Source organism: Hevea brasiliensis, chromosome 12 (genome assembly GCF_030052815.1).
Source record: "Hevea brasiliensis isolate MT/VB/25A 57/8 chromosome 12, ASM3005281v1, whole genome shotgun sequence".
Lineage (NCBI taxonomy): Eukaryota > Viridiplantae > Streptophyta > Magnoliopsida > Malpighiales > Euphorbiaceae > Hevea > Hevea brasiliensis.
This window is the reverse complement of record NC_079504.1, coordinates 11,757,584-11,775,509: the sequence shown is the minus strand read 5'-3', so window position 1 is coordinate 11,775,509 and position 17,926 is coordinate 11,757,584. Positions and strand designations below refer to the sequence as shown.

Below are 17,926 nucleotides of genomic sequence, written 5' to 3'. Positions count from 1 at the left end.
TTATTCTTAAGTTGTTAAGAATATGAGTGACAATATTTCTAGCACAAAGTATCATAAATAGGTTCACAATCGAGGATACTTCATAATAAGGACATGACTTATCCAGAAAGATTGTATTCATATTTGTTCCCAAGTTATTTATATGAGATATAAATAAGATGGAATGGTGAGTCTCATGCCATATAACAAATATGATAGGCACTTATAAATGATAAGTAGGTAGAACCGGTGACACTTATGACAAGCACATGGAGTTTACTCTTGTCAATATTTTGTCATAAATCATATCGTTGCATATAATCTTTAGACTGAGATAGCACAGTTTATCTTGTATATAGGTAGTTTGAGTTTAATCGCTTTCATACTTGTACTGTGTATGGGTATATGGGCATCTGTTGGCTCCTACTAGTTATATATGGAGGTAGGTGTTGATCAAGATGGAATCTTCCTCTAAGTAAATAGAGATAAAATCCTATGTTCATTTAATTGTTCTTGATGTTTCAAGTTCTGGCCAGACAGATAGATTTATTGTAAAAGAGTTTACGATGAGAAAATCTTTTAATCAAGAACTGGAATTAAAAGAGAACATAATATTCATAGCAAATGGAGTTTGACATAAACCATGACTCAAATTTGAGTTGGGATTTTGTAACAGAGATTCTAGTGCATGGTAACATATGATTATAGGTTCATTTAAGGTAAACCTTATTACTAATTGGGTGGCCATGGCATGCTATGCTAGGTGTTAACCATGGTCTATGAGGTTCATAAAATGATTTAGAGAAATCATTTATGGTAAGAAAGAGTTCTGATGATATTAAGAGTTGATATCATATCTCATTGCCAATTAGTGATGAGCCTAGTAAGTCACACACATACACAAGTTATCACCTAATTAAATATGATTTAATTAATTAATTAAAGATTTTAAATTGATTAATTAAATAGGTTTGGTTTGCAATTAGATTGCAAAGTCCCTAGCATGACTTGAAACCAAATCTAGATTATTGGATGTATAATATAAGTTAAATTTATATTTAAAGTGTTTAAATATGAATTTAATCAATGAGAAATTAATTAATAGAGATTAATTAATTAATTTATATTTGATATAAATTAATTAGAAGAAGAAAATAATTATTTTGGGTTAAGAACTCAAAATTAAGACAGGGGCATTTTGGTCATTTTGCAGTGTGACACGTGGCACCATGAGATGGTGACACATGACATAACACATATGCTTGTCAAATGTTTTTTTAATCATGTAAGATGATTAAAATCAAGATTAAATATAGGTTTGACACTTGGCACAATATGATTGGGTCACTTAAACCTAGAGCTAATCAAAGGGTGACATGTGGCAAGGGTTTAATGTGTTAACCTAGCTATTTAAGTGTTGTTATGAGAAAATAAAACACAACCAGCAGCCACACTCCTTTGTCACGCCACTTTGAGGGTTTTCATCTCTTCTTCTTCATCTCTTATCAATTCAAAGAGATTAGCCATCAATCTCTTGAATTAAGAACACTAGAAATTGTTTCTAGTGTCCTGTTTACATCTTTAATCTCTTAAAAGGCAGAACTTGATTTTCTAATTAATAGAAAAAGCTTTAGAAGCTATTCAAGGGTTGCCATAGGTGTTCTTGGTGTGGACAAGCTAGAGGGACAACATCCGTGTCTCAAGACGAATCTCAAAGGCGCACGCTGCAGTGCATCAAGAGGTTAGTGTAATCGTTCTTGATTTAATCTAGGGTTCTAAAATTAATCTGATTAATTTTAAAATCTTAAATGGCAAATACAGATCCAAAAAACATATTAAAAGAGTTTTAATATGTTGTTTATCATTGAAATCAAATAGATAAAAATAAATCTTGCATGATGCATGTGACCCTAGGTGAAAATTTTTGAATTCAATGGTATAAACTTGTGTTTTTCACGCTTCCATTCCTTCAATATACACATCTTGGTCAAGGATGGAGAAAATACCAACTACAACGTCTGATGTTTCAGCTTCTTCCCTCTAACGCATGGTATACACTCTGATCAGTGCGCCATCGATACCGATCGATTAATGCTTTGACTTCCGGAGTGTTGCAGGCCCCTACCTCTGCCTCTACCTCTAGCAGCTGACTGTGACCCTCTAGGTGCAGAGACTTGGGCTAATCCCTCACATGTAGCAGGAGGTCCAGACCGGCGCGGACTAGTGCAATCCTTGGCGAAATGTCCGCTCCCTCCACAATTAAAACATGCACCGGTGGCCTTGAAACAAACCCCACCATGAGTTCTACCACAAGTTTCACACTGTCGTACTGATAGAGATCCTCGAGAAGCTTGTTGGGTCGGCTGACCAGACCGAGGTGGTCTTTGGCCAGAAAATCTGCCTCTGCCTCTACGGGAGCTGGATCCCCCAAACTATTTCCTCTTGCCAGAACCACTTTCAGATGCTTGTCCAGTAGTCTTTTCAGCCTTCTCTTTCTCTTGTGAACCCTTCTTCACTGCCCCTTCGGATTCTATCCTTTCTAATTCCAAAGCCTGTGAGATCAATTCAGCAAAATTCTGATGTCGAAAACCCACGACTTGCATTCTCGGACTCGCCTTAGCCGGACTCAAACCTCTTGCATCTGTCTGCAGGGGTGGAGACTAAGCTTCCAAAGATAGTGGCTTAGCCTTGAGAAATCTCTCTCATATTCTGATTCGGTTCCCTTGTTTCAAACTCAAAGATTCTTGCAACTTCATATCCACATATGCATCGGGAACCCATTTCTGCCTGAATTCCCTCAGGAAGTCTGTCCATGTCAGCACAGGCGGCTCAACCAGGCTGTGGGGGATGGTCTTCCACCATTCAAACGCATCCCCTTGCAACAAGGAAACAGAATACTCAAACTTCAGCTCTTTCGTACATTGCGACTTTACGAAAACTTCGTTCCATTCTTTCCAACCATCGTTTCTACCTCCGGTGGATCCACGGTGCCTTTAAACTCGATGGCCCCAAATTTCATCAGTTTTTCATATTAGAGTGAGGGCTGTGGTTGTGCTCTGTGCATCGGCATCGAGCTTGGGGTGGCACATTACCCACCATTTCTTTGAAAGAAGGTAGCCATCTGCATAAATTGAGCAGAAGCGTAGTCTTGGGCAGAGCTGGAGTGGCTGACCCACTCACATTCTGGAGTGCTGGGGCTTCCCCTTGAACCTCAGCCTCAACAGATTGTTCTTCGGAATGATCTCCTCCTTCCATTCTGTTTTCTCAAATTTTCTACTTCCTGTGATCAAACACAAGGAGGTTGACCTCGTTAGTGCATATTCATGATGTAAATATGTCATATGTATCAATTAAAGACACTTGAGCAGTTGTACTTGTCAATGAAATGTTCATACACATAGTCAAAATTTATTGCAAAACCATGCTCTGATACCACTAAAACATGTCACACCCTACCCCTCCGTAAGGCATAACATGATCCCGTAGAATACTTAATGAACTACCGAACTTCACCTACCGATAACTCATTAAGTACCCTACAAGGGATTTTAAAACGATTTTCTTACATTTTGGAAGTGGTGAGCATTTTAGTGAGAATTAAAAACCATTTATTCAAAGCTTAAAGACTAGTAAAAATTTTTGTCCATTTAAATTTTGACTCAAATTTTATAAAAATTTTGTGAGTTAGTTTTGAAATGGAGAAAACACTTCTTAAAATACCTATAAAAAACACTTCCAAAAATGTTTCACAACTCCCAACCTTCAATAACTCAATCATCTCAATTCAATGCACTTCAAAATAATTTCACAATACAAATCAAGATTTCTCATCTCAAAATATTTAATATCTCCATTCACAAAAGCATAAAGCAGGAAATTCATATGTACAAATATTAAATTTACAGAAAAAAATCCAAAATAATATTATTACAATTTATTTACAATGCTCAACTACATTGATACATATAACATTTTATATTTACATCAAGATTATCTACAAGGGTATAAAATAATACGTACAAAATGGTTAGAGTAGTCCTCGATTTAATGACTCACTCTGTTGCTTTCTCCTTGCTCTTATCTGCGTGACAAGAAAATAAGCTATCACGAGTATAAAAATATTCAGTGGTGCACAATAAAAATTTAAAATACAATAAATAAATCATTCATTGCCAAACACAATTTAAATATTTCTCAATCACATTTCACAAATATCAAAGTTCATAATAACACCATTTTGTCAAATAATCTATTAAACACAGTTTAGTCAAACAATTTCATAAACACAGTGTTGCCAAAGTCATACACAACTTAAGCCATGACACAAAATTTCCGATCAATGCCGCGTTGTACACCACGACAAAGCAATCTCAACCCCATTAATCGAAATCAATGAGGGAGGTGGCTAGCTAGCTAATGAGTACTCATCCGATCTACAACCTCAATCGGCAAGCGGAGAGGGAGGAAAATAAACGATCTCAACCCCATAAATGGAGGAGGAATAATGTGGTACTGTCATGCTAAGTGTGAACATAAAATCCATTCAAAACAATTTATGCAAACAATTTATGAGAAATCTGATCACTTTCCAAAGTCACATTTACGATTATAAAATGACAACACAATACATAATTAATCAACGAAGTCAAATTTTTGAGATTAAAATATTTAAACCATTATTATTGTGCACAAACCTGACTGGAGTCGCCTCTAGGCCTTGGCTCAGTCTCTCCGAGCTTCCAAGTCTTTTTCAGCTGAAACATACAATTTCACCTTGTTTCAGTACCATAACTTAGCATAAATCCAAAAATAAATTTCACTTCATTTTTACCTAGCTTTAATGTACTAATTTCGACGTTCTTGAAGTTTTTGTCTTTCGGGTTACTATTCATTACACTATTAAAGTCAAATTGTTGACTTTTTAAGGCTTAATAGGTATGGGAACTCCAACTTCACCCACATACCACATTTTGGTCACCAAACTTGTTGGTTTTGGTCATTTTCTCAAAGCTTAAGTCATTTTTGCAAAATTGTCAAATTTTAGTTTTGGTGCTCCTAGTTGCACTATTCCATTGGTCAATCTACTGTTAGAATTTGACAAACCTTCCTTCATAGAAAATGTTCCTTATTGTCTTAAGTTTATTCTCATTTTTAGATCACCTCAATCGGAGTTTTGTAACTCAAGTTATAGCCAAAATACAATTACTGTTCACGTCTTCGTTCATCTTTGCAATTTTGGTTACGCGATTTTTATCCAACTTCATTTAGTAATTTGATCAAGTTAAGTCCATAATTTGGTCTAACTTTCTTCATATGAAATGTTCTACTATGTCTTAGGTTTCCATCGGTTCAAGAATCACCTAAATCGGAGTTTTTTAGAGAGAGTTATAGCCATTCAAACATTACTGCTCAATGGCAATTCTGCAGTTTTACAGGTTCAGTAACTTAACTTTGCTCAATAATTTGAATAGGTTAATGGCATAATTTGGGTTTGTGTTTTTCATGAAAGTTTTAGGTCTATATCTCATTACACTGATAAAATTTCAGGTCAATTTGACCTGTCTAGCTCGAGTTATGACCAAATGAACAAATATATGGTCAGTTTATACAGTGGCAGCCTGCTCTCATTTCACTTTGGTCAATTGGTTCACCAAGTTTTGGTAAGTTTTTGGGCATGGTTCCTTAATAAAAATTGTGTCATTTTATGTCTATTTTTATCTCCAATTGGTGGCATATCAATTGGACTTGTAAAATTTCAATTTTGGTCCTTTAAAGTTGGTTTGGTCATGCTGCATTTGACCTACGAATTTAATTTTCATTCTCACAATTTCCACACATCTCTTTTGGTCATTATTGACCATTTTTTATCTCACAATAGACCAAAGTTATCATTTATGCATTTCTCCAAAATTTGCCTCAAAATCCTAATCTCACTACTTTGTTGCAATTAATCACATTTAAGAATTTCAACTAATTAAAGCTTTTAAACTCATTCTAATGCATCAAACCCTAAGTGCCATAAACCCTAATTTCTAATTTATTAAAATTCATCAAATCAAAGTGTGCCAATCACATCTACTTGCTCAATTAGGCTTGTATACACATTTACTTGAACTAAAACATATCAACACTTCACAATCCCATGGCTGGCTGAAATTTACATCTTTGTTTTCATACATAATTTTCTCAATTTTTCATGTTATTCTATCCATTTCTACTCTAATTCAAACATTTTTACTAAAAAAAAAAAAGGTTGGATCAACTTACTTCAATTGAAGTTTTTCCAAAAGCTCCAATTCTTCTAATTTCTTCTTTCTTTTTGTTCTCAATAAGCTTGTCAAGATCCAACAATAAGATTTACATAAGAAATTTGTGGGATTTATGGGGTTGATTCAAGCTTTAAAAGCTTGATTTTTCATGGCTATGGAGGAACAAAGGAGAAAAGAGAGAGAGAGAGAGTGTGGACGGGAAAGTGGGAAGATGACCATTTTTTTTTCTTTTCTTTTATTTTATAAACTTGGCTTATGGAAGACCACAAATCAATTTAATAAATAATTTAATTAATTCTTTTATGACATCATGCATGAGGTCATGCATGATGTCATCACCTTTTTACTTTTTCATTTTTCTCTTTTTTTTTCTATTTTTCTATTAGTTCTTTAATTTAATTCTCGATCCCGAAATTTTCTTTTCTCCTATTTTATTTGACAGTTAGGTCAAGAGTCAGCTCTCGGGGTCAATTGACCAAATTGCCCGTCGCCGGTTCATCCTGGTTTGCAAATAATTCCATATTTCTTAGGCTCACGACCTAATTATTTGGTGACTTATGATTCTTTTCGTGATTTTCTCTTTTCCACTGTGTTCATAAGGGTCCTAAGGACCGCAACGTCACTTTTTACGGTTCGAAATTTGAGTTTAAAACTACTTGATCGTTCAGGAGAGTCACCCATCATTTGTGACTCTCGGCTCGATTAACTTCTTATGTTCTGTTTTTCTTATTTATACTTAACTAATTGGCAATTAATAATTATTTGTATTTATGGCTTCTCTAGTTGTCTTAAATATGGTTTTAATCTCCTTAATTGTCCAGACCGACACCGGTCACCAGAACAGTGAAATCTACCAGGTTATACAAATAGGGGTGTTACACTCATCATGGAACACCATGGAGAAGCATGCAGCTCTACATAATAATCCCACATCGGTACTGTAATCTGTAACTTATAACATAAACGTCAAGAACATTATATAGTTACTACGGTATATTCCAACAAACCAGGTTTTCCAATCTTTTATCTATGTCAAACCCATTGATACCATAACTTTCTCTGATTGGGCTATCCACTGACGACTGCCAGCAGTGATACCTTTACCCCTATTTAGGATAGTTACACTGTCATAACTCACCTTTATGTACTCGTGCCTTATGCTAGACAGGCACGCCACTTAGCCCCAAACTAACAGAAACACAATATTTCATGGAGTATGTATCCCCACGATAGACCTCAACATGTCTACTGGCTCTAGTTCACATCACCATATACTCCATGAAAATCGAGATGTTAAATTGAAGCACTCTTACACTATCCAAGGAACAATGCAAAATCTAGAAATAAGGAATTATAGAAGAAGACAAAACAGGATCTTATACTCTGTATGTGACAATTCTAGGTACACACTTTCCCATGAATCTAGAGCCTAAGCTCTGATATCAACTTTGTTATAACCCATTTTTTGGACAAGACTGGCACTAAGACTTGAGTCGGCATAAAGCCCTCGAGGCCTGTAGTAAGCCTTATTATTCCCAAATCTATAACCAGGGCTAAAATTAAGGCTCAACATGCAAATAAAATAAAATAAAATATTATATTTTTATTCAGGCCAACCCAACCCGATAACCATCAGAAACTAAAGCTAAGGAAGCCCAGCTCAATCTTGATACCATCATGTGCAAACTATTTAATATCATAAAAATTTTTCATTAATTAATACCATAAATACATAACCCAATGTCATAGCAGAGTTCTAGTTATTAAACAGATAAATAAATAAATAAATAAATAAGTAGACACAAGAAATTATTAAACTAAGAAACACAACCAGCGGAGGAAAAATGTAGGTTAGACTCGAAGAAATAAACACACTCCTCCTATAACCTAGGAAAAATATTTGAACAAGAATAAACGTTTGACTCAGAGAGTTTAGATATTGATTATAAATACAATTTCTATAACTATCTAAGCCTAATGCAATCCTACCATGAATGCACATCCAACACATAAAATAAGTAATTCACCCAATATTGGTACAAGAAGTTAATTTGGAGGTACTCACACACCTAGTGTATCACATCAACATATATATATGGGAGTTGATCCCCTATACAGCTCTCTTAATCCAATACTAGCCAGCGAGGTCAACTCAAGCCAGACTTTTGCTTAATAATCCAAATGCGGGGGCCAGCGAGATCAACTCAAAGCCGTACTCACCTTGACTTATCCACAAAAAGGATCAGGTCCCAGCGAGTCAAGCTCCAGCTGCTCTACCCATCCTAACCATAACCAATATCATACCACACGCACGCCGACACAGGCATACGGCTTCAAATTATTCTCAGGACAGTAATCATAAATAAATAGTAATAACTAAATATGCAGCAACTAAAATGCCCTAATATATTAACTATACATGTGCATAATTAAATATATACAAAATGTATAAGTATGTCAGATATATAATTAATATTGAAATTGCAAAAATAATTAATATCCAACTCACAGACTGGTCAACTGGATTGTAGCTGGTTTGGCTGGAAGGAGAAGATGGGCGGCACCGATTACCTAAATATACACACTGACTTTTATAAAAAAAATGACAAAATTAAATAATTAATTTAAACCATAGAATCAAAATAAATTCTAAGATTTTCCCGAAATTTTGGCAGAGTTTCCCTATAATTGGACCTAATTCCTTGCATTCAACCAACAATAATAACACGGCCTCAGGCCCACAACAATAATTATAATGGTCATCCGGGGCCTACAAGAGTCCTAATTTAGGTCTAATCCTTCAACCTATAGCTCGGGTCCGTAACTTCTCTACAGTCTAAATAATTATTTTTAGCACTTTAAAATTTATAAAAATATTCCTAGAGGTCCTCTTCATAGTCTTTCTATTAATTAAAATTATTTTACTTAATTTTACTAAGCCAGAAATATTTTACAGATTTATCAGCTTGCTTAACCAAGGTAAAAATTACACAACTTAAGTTTGGGACTATCTTTGCAAATTCTGCTACCTGGAACTCGTCCAGGACGTCTGAAAATGCTGAGATCGACTGTAATATTGACTATATTCAGGGACGAGCTGCCGAGCAACCAGATCTGGCTGAAAACTCGATCTCGGGCACCAGAGAGCCTTCATCAATCTAATTACACCTAAATGAAGCCCAAAAATTGTTAATAATTATCATATAATTATATTTAATTTTTAGGGATAAAAAAGTTAAAAATCTCACCAAGCGATCTGGATCGTCCGATGATCTCCTTTTTTAAACGGTGTACGATCAAAGCAAGATCGGTCCCATCTCGAATGTCTCAATACGTTGAGTCCATCGGTGGCTTTGGATCGTCAATCCAATCTTAAATCTGATCAGAAAGCTTGAAAAATCTGAAATTTCTCTCATCCATATCTCACTCATTCAACCACCAAATGCTGTAAAATTGGTATAAAAAAAAAGCTCTCAGAATAAGCTTTCCAACTCCACCTGAATCGCCTTCATCGAATGTCGGATGAAGCCACAATTTCGCCTGGAAGTCGCTACCCTTGCGCGCGTGTTTTTCTCTTTCCTCCCTCATTTTTCCCCTCTTCTAGTGGTTCTAGCTGTCATTCATGGCTGCTGGAGGTCGCCATGGATCTAGTCTTCGTGGTTTGTCGACGGTGATGGTATTTGGCCGAAAAAAATGGAGAAAAGGAAAGAAGGAGAGGGGGAAAGAAGAGAGATGTGAGAAACAAAAGGGGGGGGGGGGGGGAATTTTAACTTTCAAATTTTTTTTTCCTCTCCTGACGCAATTGTGTCTAGACTTGGCTAACCTCTTTTTTTATTATTATTATTATTATTATTATTATTATTATTATTATTATTATTATTACCCTTTTTAATCCTTGAACTTTTTGGATATAATCAAATAGGTCCAAAATTTTTTTCAATTGGGTCCCAAAAACAAATATGTGTATGATTAAATAATAAAGAAAATACAATAATAATAATAATAATAACAATTAATCAAATCTTAAAATCAAAAGTTAACAATAATGCAATAATATATTTTGTTAATTGATTTAATATTAATATTTAAAACTAATCATTTCAATTGAAATTGGACTATTAAATAATTTTACAAAATATGTTTACAAATATATATATATATAGTATTACAAGAATTATAATTTAGTTAGATAAGATTAAAATAATATTTAAATACTATATAAAAATATAAAATTTATATTAAAAAAAATTCGGGTTATTACAAAAATATTGAAGGAGCTTGTCTATTTATAGGCACATAAAAGTCCCATTGCATTTAATGAAAATTTATGTAAGTCTAACAAAAGACTTAATCCACAGAAATTGGAGGATTTTGACCGGCAGCTAAATCTTGAAATTAAATTATTGTTGACTTCAACATCTTGCACTTCATTTTAGTGTTACACAAGCCTTCATCATCAGGTTAATAATCATGCCTTCTCATTCATCTGCCGCCCCTATGCGGAAATATGATGTCTTCCTCAGTTTTAGTGGCCAAGACATCCGCCATAGTTTTGTTAGTCATCTCCGCGAAGCCCTGTGTCAACAGCAAATCAATACTTTCACGGATGAAAACCTTGAAATGGGAGAAGAAATCTCTCTTACCCTCTTGAAAAAAATTGAAGAATCAAATATTTTAGTAGTTATTTTCTCCAAAAGCTATGTTGATTCTCCTTGGTGTCTGGAAGAACTCGAAAAAATACTCGAATGCAAGGGTTCCATAGATCAAATAGTTTTCCCAATTTTTTACCACGTGGATCCCGAAGATTTTCAAGAGCTCAAAGGGAGTATTGGAGATGCACTTGCTAAGTACAGAGAAAAATTCACGAACAATTCCGACAAGGTTGAGAGATGGAGCCATGCGTTGATGGAAGTAGCCAAGTTAACTGGTTGGGATTCAAAGAACATCAAGTAAGTCAGCTTTAATATTTGTTCTTATGTTAGTCTTTGCTTATTATTGTTGTTCTCTTTAGTTTACTTCAAGCTTTATCTAATTAATTTTTATCTATGGATTAATTTCACCTTGAGTCTCTTAACTTAGGCCTTATAATAACTAATAAGGGATGACAACATGTCAGATTTTTTTAAGTATTCGAAACAAAATGAATCTTATTAAGAGAATGTTTGGTTCAGTTATTGAGTGCAGCTGATAGCTAATAGACATCTAAACAGATGAACTAAAATGTTTGATAAATTTAAAAAAAATAAAGTTGATAGTTGATGGATAAGTGATATAATATTCATCCGCTGCAGTTTGTATCAACTCAAAAAATAGAGCTATTTTTCATCAGCTGATAGCTGATTTGATTTTATTTTTTATTTTGATTTTTCATTTAACTCAAAAATTAATATTATTAATACTTTTATTTTTTTTTCATTTATAATTTTAACATATTAATTAATGCACTTCAATTTTGTTAAAATATATTTTATTAATAACATAAAATATAAAATATTTATTTACATCTAAAAATTTAAAATTAATTATAAGTTTTTTTTATCAACAATAATAATTACTTTATAATCTCTACTTTTAAAGTTATTTAATTATTTTTTTAAGAATTTAATTATTTTCTTATTTTAATAATAAAATAAATGATATAATATAATAAATTAATAATTATATATTTATTTTAATAATATAATAAATGATATAACATATTAATTTATTATATTATATATTTAATTTAATAATAATATAATATAATATAATAAATTTATAATTTTATATTTATTTCAATAATAAAATAAATTATATGATATATATCCTTATTAGTCATTTCACATATCAACAATAATAGCTAAATATAGTTTTACCAAACACTTAACATAAATCAGCTATTATTAACTACCAGCTAACAGTCATTCGCTACATTCAACAGTTAAAACCCTAGTATGATGAGTTTAAATAGTATATAATCGGGTTTGGGGACGAGCTCAAGTTTGGGTTCGAATTCAAGTTTATGTGATTTATGTGTTAGATATTCATTATTCGAACCCATTTATATAAAAAAAATTAATTAAATATAAAATATATTTTTTAAATATATTGGTAAAATTTTATATAATATATTTTATATAAAATTTTAAAGTATAAATTATCAATAAAAATATTTTTTATATAGATTATTAATTAAAATATATAAATTTAAATAAGTTTGAGTATTATTTAGATAATAATCAGATTTGGAACTAGTTCAAATAATTTAAAATAAAATTTAATCGAATTTGGATTTGGGTAGAGCGATTTTCACAAGTATCCTACCTGTAATAATATTATTTACAAAGACTAATTAGTGTATACAGGTGAGTAGAATTCAATTGAAACTAAAAAAATCTATTGATTTGATTTTTTCAGTAATTTGATTTGATTGATCAGTTGAATTTTTCATTTTAAGAAATTTGATCTGCTCAGTTTGATTTGGTTTTCTGAGAAAAAATCAATATAATCAAATAAAATAGCTTATTTTTTAATTAATTATTATTAGGTCCCAAATAAGAGTTACAAAAAGAAATAATAACTAAAATTGATTATGAAATCAGTAAAAAAAAAAGCCAAAGATGAATCACAAATTGAACCAAATCGATTTAGTTTGATTTGATTTTCTTTTAAATTCAGTTTGGTTCGATTCAATTTATTCCACTAAAAAGTTTAATTTGTTCAGTTCAATTTAGTTTGATATTCTTCTTAATTCAGTTTGCTTTGATTTTATTAACTAATAATTTCAATTTATTTGGTTTTTCGAACTTTTTGATTGAATCGAACTAGACAAACCGATGTTCACCCCTATCAAATATCAATGAATATTATAAGATTTCTCAAACTTCAAGAGGGTAGGGAAGAAGAAAGAGAGTAGGGAAGGGCATAGGTGGTGAATATGTCAAATGGGATACAAGTCAAGCGAGTTTGAGTTATTTCCAATTATGGGTCATTTCAGGTCTTATATTTTTTAGACGGGTTCAAGTCAACTCATTCAATTATTTATTGAGTCACTATATAAAATGACTTTCGAATCAAATTTGAGATTAATTTTCACATTGCGGAATGTTTCAAGCCAAAATATAAATTTTTTCTCAAAAACTTAATTTTATACATTTATTTTTAGGCCAAAATTCAAATTGATTGTGTCAATCCAAACAGGTTAGTTGCTGCATGAGTCATACGAGTCGTCAAGTTAACCATCAATTGAACGCTCAATTTTGTTGGTCATTTAGATTTGGGTCATTTTGGGTTTTGTGCGGATAGAAAACAAGTTGCTTGCTAGTCGTTGGTTGCTCAAGATTAGGTAGGTTGGAATTGAATTGGCAAATTACGCATTTGCTCTATTTCTCGTGCTTTATATTTTTACTCACTATTGTTTTGCTCTTTATATTCGTTAGGCCTGAATCCGAATTGATTAAGATAATTGTCAATGACATTCGGAAGAAATTGAACCAAATGTCCACAAATGATTTTGATCATGGCATAGTTGGAATTGATTCACGCATCAAAGAAGTTGAATCATTGTTATGTACTGGATCGGAAGGTGTGCATTCCCTAGGAATTTGGGGAATTGGTGGTATAGGTAAAACAACCATTGCAGGGGTTTTGTACAATCGAATCTCTGCTCAATTTGAAAGTCAATGCTTTGTTGCAAATGTGAGGGAAGAATTAGAAAAGCGCACCACCGTTCATTTACGAGATGAAATCCTTTCCAAAGTGTTGGGGGTAGATGTAAAGATCGGCACACCTAATGTTTTACCATCTTTCATTAAGAACATGCTTTTGAAGAAGAGGGTTCTTATCGTTCTTGATGATGTGAGCAGTCCCCTGCAGTTAAAATCTTTGCTGGAAGAGCACGGTTCATATGGTTCAGGGAGCAGAATTATTATAACAAGTAGAAATAAGCAAGTGCTTAATTATGGGTGCACCAAAATTTATGAGGTTAAGGAGCTGCTTCACCATGAAGCTTTTCAGCTCTTTCAATTTCATGCATTCAGGCAAAATCAACCTTCAAAAGCACATGTGTATTTGTTAGAAGGGGCTATAAACTATGCTAAAGGCATTCCATTAGCTCTTATATTGTTAGGTTCCAACCTATGTGATAAGCATATTGAAGAATGGGAAAGTGAGTTAGTAAAGTTAGAAGGTACTCCCAATAAGGATATTCAAAACATTCTGAGAATTAGTTATGATGGACTAGATCAGAATGAAAAGAATATATTTCTTGATGTTGTGTGTTTCTTTAAAGGGGAAGACAAAGATCGTGTTATAAATATATTAGATAGCTTTGGTTTCTCAGCAAAAAGTGGAATAAGTCATCTCAAGGATAAGTCTCTCATAACTATTTCAGAAAACAGGTTAGAGGTGCATGATTTGCTACAGCAAATGGGCAAGGATATTGTTGACCAAGAATGTATAAAACAACCTGGAAAGCGTAGCAGGTTGTGGAACTACAAGGATATCTACCATGTATTAACAAAGGATAAGGTAAGAACCATTTTCAAACTGGATTTTTAAAGATTTGCACTAGGAACTAGATGCTTATTTCATTATATGGTTGCTTGCCTGTATTGTGCATTTATGCTCATTTAACCTTTGCTTTGGTTCATCAGGGGACTGCTAGAGTCGAAGGCATAATTCTGAACATGTCCCAAATTAAAGATATCGAACTAAGTTCTACAGTCTTCATGAAAATGGAAAATCTTAGATTCCTGAAATTCTACAATCCTTGCTCTGCAAAAATAAAAGTGCACTTTCCTAAAGGCCTCAACTTGCTTCCTGATGGGCTAAGGTTTCTTCAGTGGGATGAATATCCTCTGAAGTTTTTTCCATCAAAATTTTCCCCCAAGAATCTCATTGAATTTCACATGCGTAAAAGCCAACTCAAACTACTTTGGGGTGAAGATCAGGTATGCTGTCCTACGCTTCTTTACAAAATTGAGTGTTTCTTTATAAAAAGAAAAATGTGTGGATATTGTAATTTACTCTTAGCTTGTGTTTGTCATTTCAGATTGCTGAAAATTTACAATTTATGGACCTCAGCCATTCTATGAACCTAATTAAAATACCAGAGTTGTCTAAATTCCCAAAACTTGAGGTTTTGCATTTGAAGGATTGTACAAGTTTGGTTGGGATTTCCACGTCTTTAAAGTATGACAGCAAGCTTAATGATCTAAATCTTGAAAACTGCAGAAGTTTTTGTCATTTTCCAAGCTGCCTTTATTTGAGAAACCTCGAAAATGTTTCTTTGAAAGGTTGCTCAAAATTGGCAAGTCTTCCAGGCAGCATTGGGGAGTTGAAATCTCTTCAGTATCTTGATCTCCAAGGATGCTCAAACCTAGCAAGTCTTCCAAATGGCATTGGCGAGTTGAAATATCTTCAGCATCTTGATCTCGGGGAATGCTCGAAACTAGGAAGCCTTCCAAGCAGCATTGGTGAGTTGAAATGTCTCCGTCATCTCGATCTTAAGGAATGCTCAAAACTAGTAGGTCTTCCGATTAGCATCGGAGAGTTGACAAGTCTTAAGCATCTTGATCTCAAGGGATGCTCAAAGCTAGCACACCTTCCAATCAGCATTGGCAAGTTGAAATGTGAGATTGTTTATCTGAATGGATGCTCAAAACTAGCGAGTCTTCCAGGCAGCATTTGCAATCTTAAGTCTCTTACCCGCCTTGATGTCACGGATTGTGTAAATCTCAAGGGATTGCCAGAGAACTTGGGCAATTTAAAATCTTTGACGGCGCTTTACGCAGTTAGAAGTGGCATAAAAGAATTGCCATGCTCCATCAATCAATTGAGGGAATTGAGGGATTTAAGATGCAGTGGATGTAAGGGTTTGGTGTTGCCTCCATTAACAGGTCTTTCGAGTCTAGAGCAGATTTCTCTAGAGGGATGTGGTATATTAGAAATTCCTGACAGTCTCGGCTCTTTATCATCACTGCATCGGTTATTTTTAGGAGGAAACAAATTCAAGAGTATACCTGCAAGCATCAAACACCTTTCTGAGCTATACGAACTTGATTTAAGAGATTGCAAGAGACTTCAATATTTACCAGAGCTTCCTTCAGCTGTGAGATATTTAGTGGCGAGCAACTGCACATCCATGAAATCAGTATCAACTTCGTTGGCGGAAGGTTGTGAGGATACGTTTTTGTGGCTGGATCTCGGTGATTGCATCAATTTGGATCCAAATGCACGTAGCAAATTAATGGATTCTATACTGCTGAGATTCCAAAGCATTGAACGGCCATGGGAATCCAGTGTGATTGACCAGGTCTCTCTCTTTCTCTCTCTGTGCGTGTCTTGTGTTATTACAAAAAGAAATTTCCTGGTAAATGTATAAAACATTGTGAATTTCATTGTACAGAGCAATGGAGCATTGTTTCGATGGATGGATAAGGCATGTATCCCAGGAAGCCAAGTTCCTTCAAGGATGAGGTACAAAAATAACAACGGATCTTCTTTGAATTTATCGATGAGAGCTGAGCCATACTGCTACACTAGTGACTGCATTCACATCGCTTTTTGTGCTGTTGTTGCAACCCATGTTTATAGTTCTCGTGATTTCATTGATATTGGATGTGAATGCTGCTTCACAACCGAGTCAGGCCAAACCCTTCATTTCGAATCCTCTTGGTATGACACCAGCTTTGCAGATGGGAGTAAGATGCATAATGTGTTGATTTGGTATTCGGCTTATGATTTTGACTCGAAATGCCGTATCAGTGAGGCCTCATTTCAATTCTACGCTGAGGAAGAAGGAAATGTCCGCAATAGCAAGGCAATAGTCAAGTGTGGAGTCCATATGCTGTTTGACGATGATGTTGATAACCTCCTCTCACCTTCCAGATTGGATAAGATCCAACCCACGAGTTGGGTTTTCAAAATGGCTTATAAGCAGCGATTTTATTCTGAATCGAGGTTATATTTTCCTCACTTCCCTGGCGATTATGAGTGTGAGAACGATGAGCTTTCCCTTCAAAATTTGGAAGAGATTGATCAAGAGTTAAAATGCCTACATTTAAATGGCCCTGTCTTTGTTTTGTTCTCCTCAATGATCTGTCCAGCTACGTCAAGACATAACGAAGCCGAAGCCCACCCCAGGACCCATGTTGTCTTCATTCTGATGCTGCTCTCGGTATGCTCGAAGCTGTTTTCCTTCAACTGTTCTTTGTCTCTTCATGGAATGCGCGTGACCAATTTAAACTAGTCATTTATCTGTGCATTGCCTGAATTTTTAATTTTCTTAATTATTGTTGTATTTAATTATGGACAATCAATTTATTATTTGATTGTATTTTTAATTATATATATTTATTAATTCTAAATTTAAATTTTTTTTATAATTATTATTTTATTCTTATGCACTATGTATTTTTAGTAAAATGCATAAAACATTTGCTTGGAACGTTATAATGAGATTTCTCTCTTTAGTAATTATTTAGGGGGTGTTTGGTTCACTTGGCTAATAAATATTCAAATAAATGAATTAGAGTATTTGATAAAGTTAAAAAAATATAATTGATAATTAATAGGTAACTGATATGGTATCTATCAATTATCAATTATCTATCGTTGTAGTTTGTGTCAATTTTATTGTAGAGTTATTTCTCATCGGCTCATAACTGATTTAAATTTATTTTTTAATTTAATCATAT

The 17,926-nt window shown here is 33.7% G+C and overlaps 2 protein-coding genes across 2 annotated transcripts; both read left to right on the top strand.

Moving 5' to 3' along the window:
• The first annotated feature begins 10,738 nt into the window (after positions 1-10,738).
• Positions 10,739-15,657, top strand: LOC110641387 (disease resistance protein RPV1-like). Its single transcript, XM_058130520.1, has 8 exons — positions 10,739-11,197; positions 13,667-13,721; positions 13,830-13,955; positions 14,043-14,532; positions 14,620-14,756; positions 14,882-15,178; positions 15,280-15,419; positions 15,524-15,657. Exons 1-8 carry the CDS (start codon positions 10,746-10,748, stop codon positions 15,585-15,587), a joined length of 1,761 nt encoding a protein of 586 aa, XP_057986503.1. The 5' UTR covers positions 10,739-10,745; the 3' UTR covers positions 15,588-15,657.
• Positions 15,623-17,478, top strand: LOC131171106 (disease resistance protein TAO1-like). Its single transcript, XM_058130558.1, has 3 exons — positions 15,623-15,635; positions 15,683-16,542; positions 16,636-17,478. Exons 1-3 carry the CDS (start codon positions 15,623-15,625, stop codon positions 17,476-17,478), a joined length of 1,716 nt encoding a protein of 571 aa, XP_057986541.1.
• The last annotated feature ends 448 nt before the right edge of the window (positions 17,479-17,926 follow it).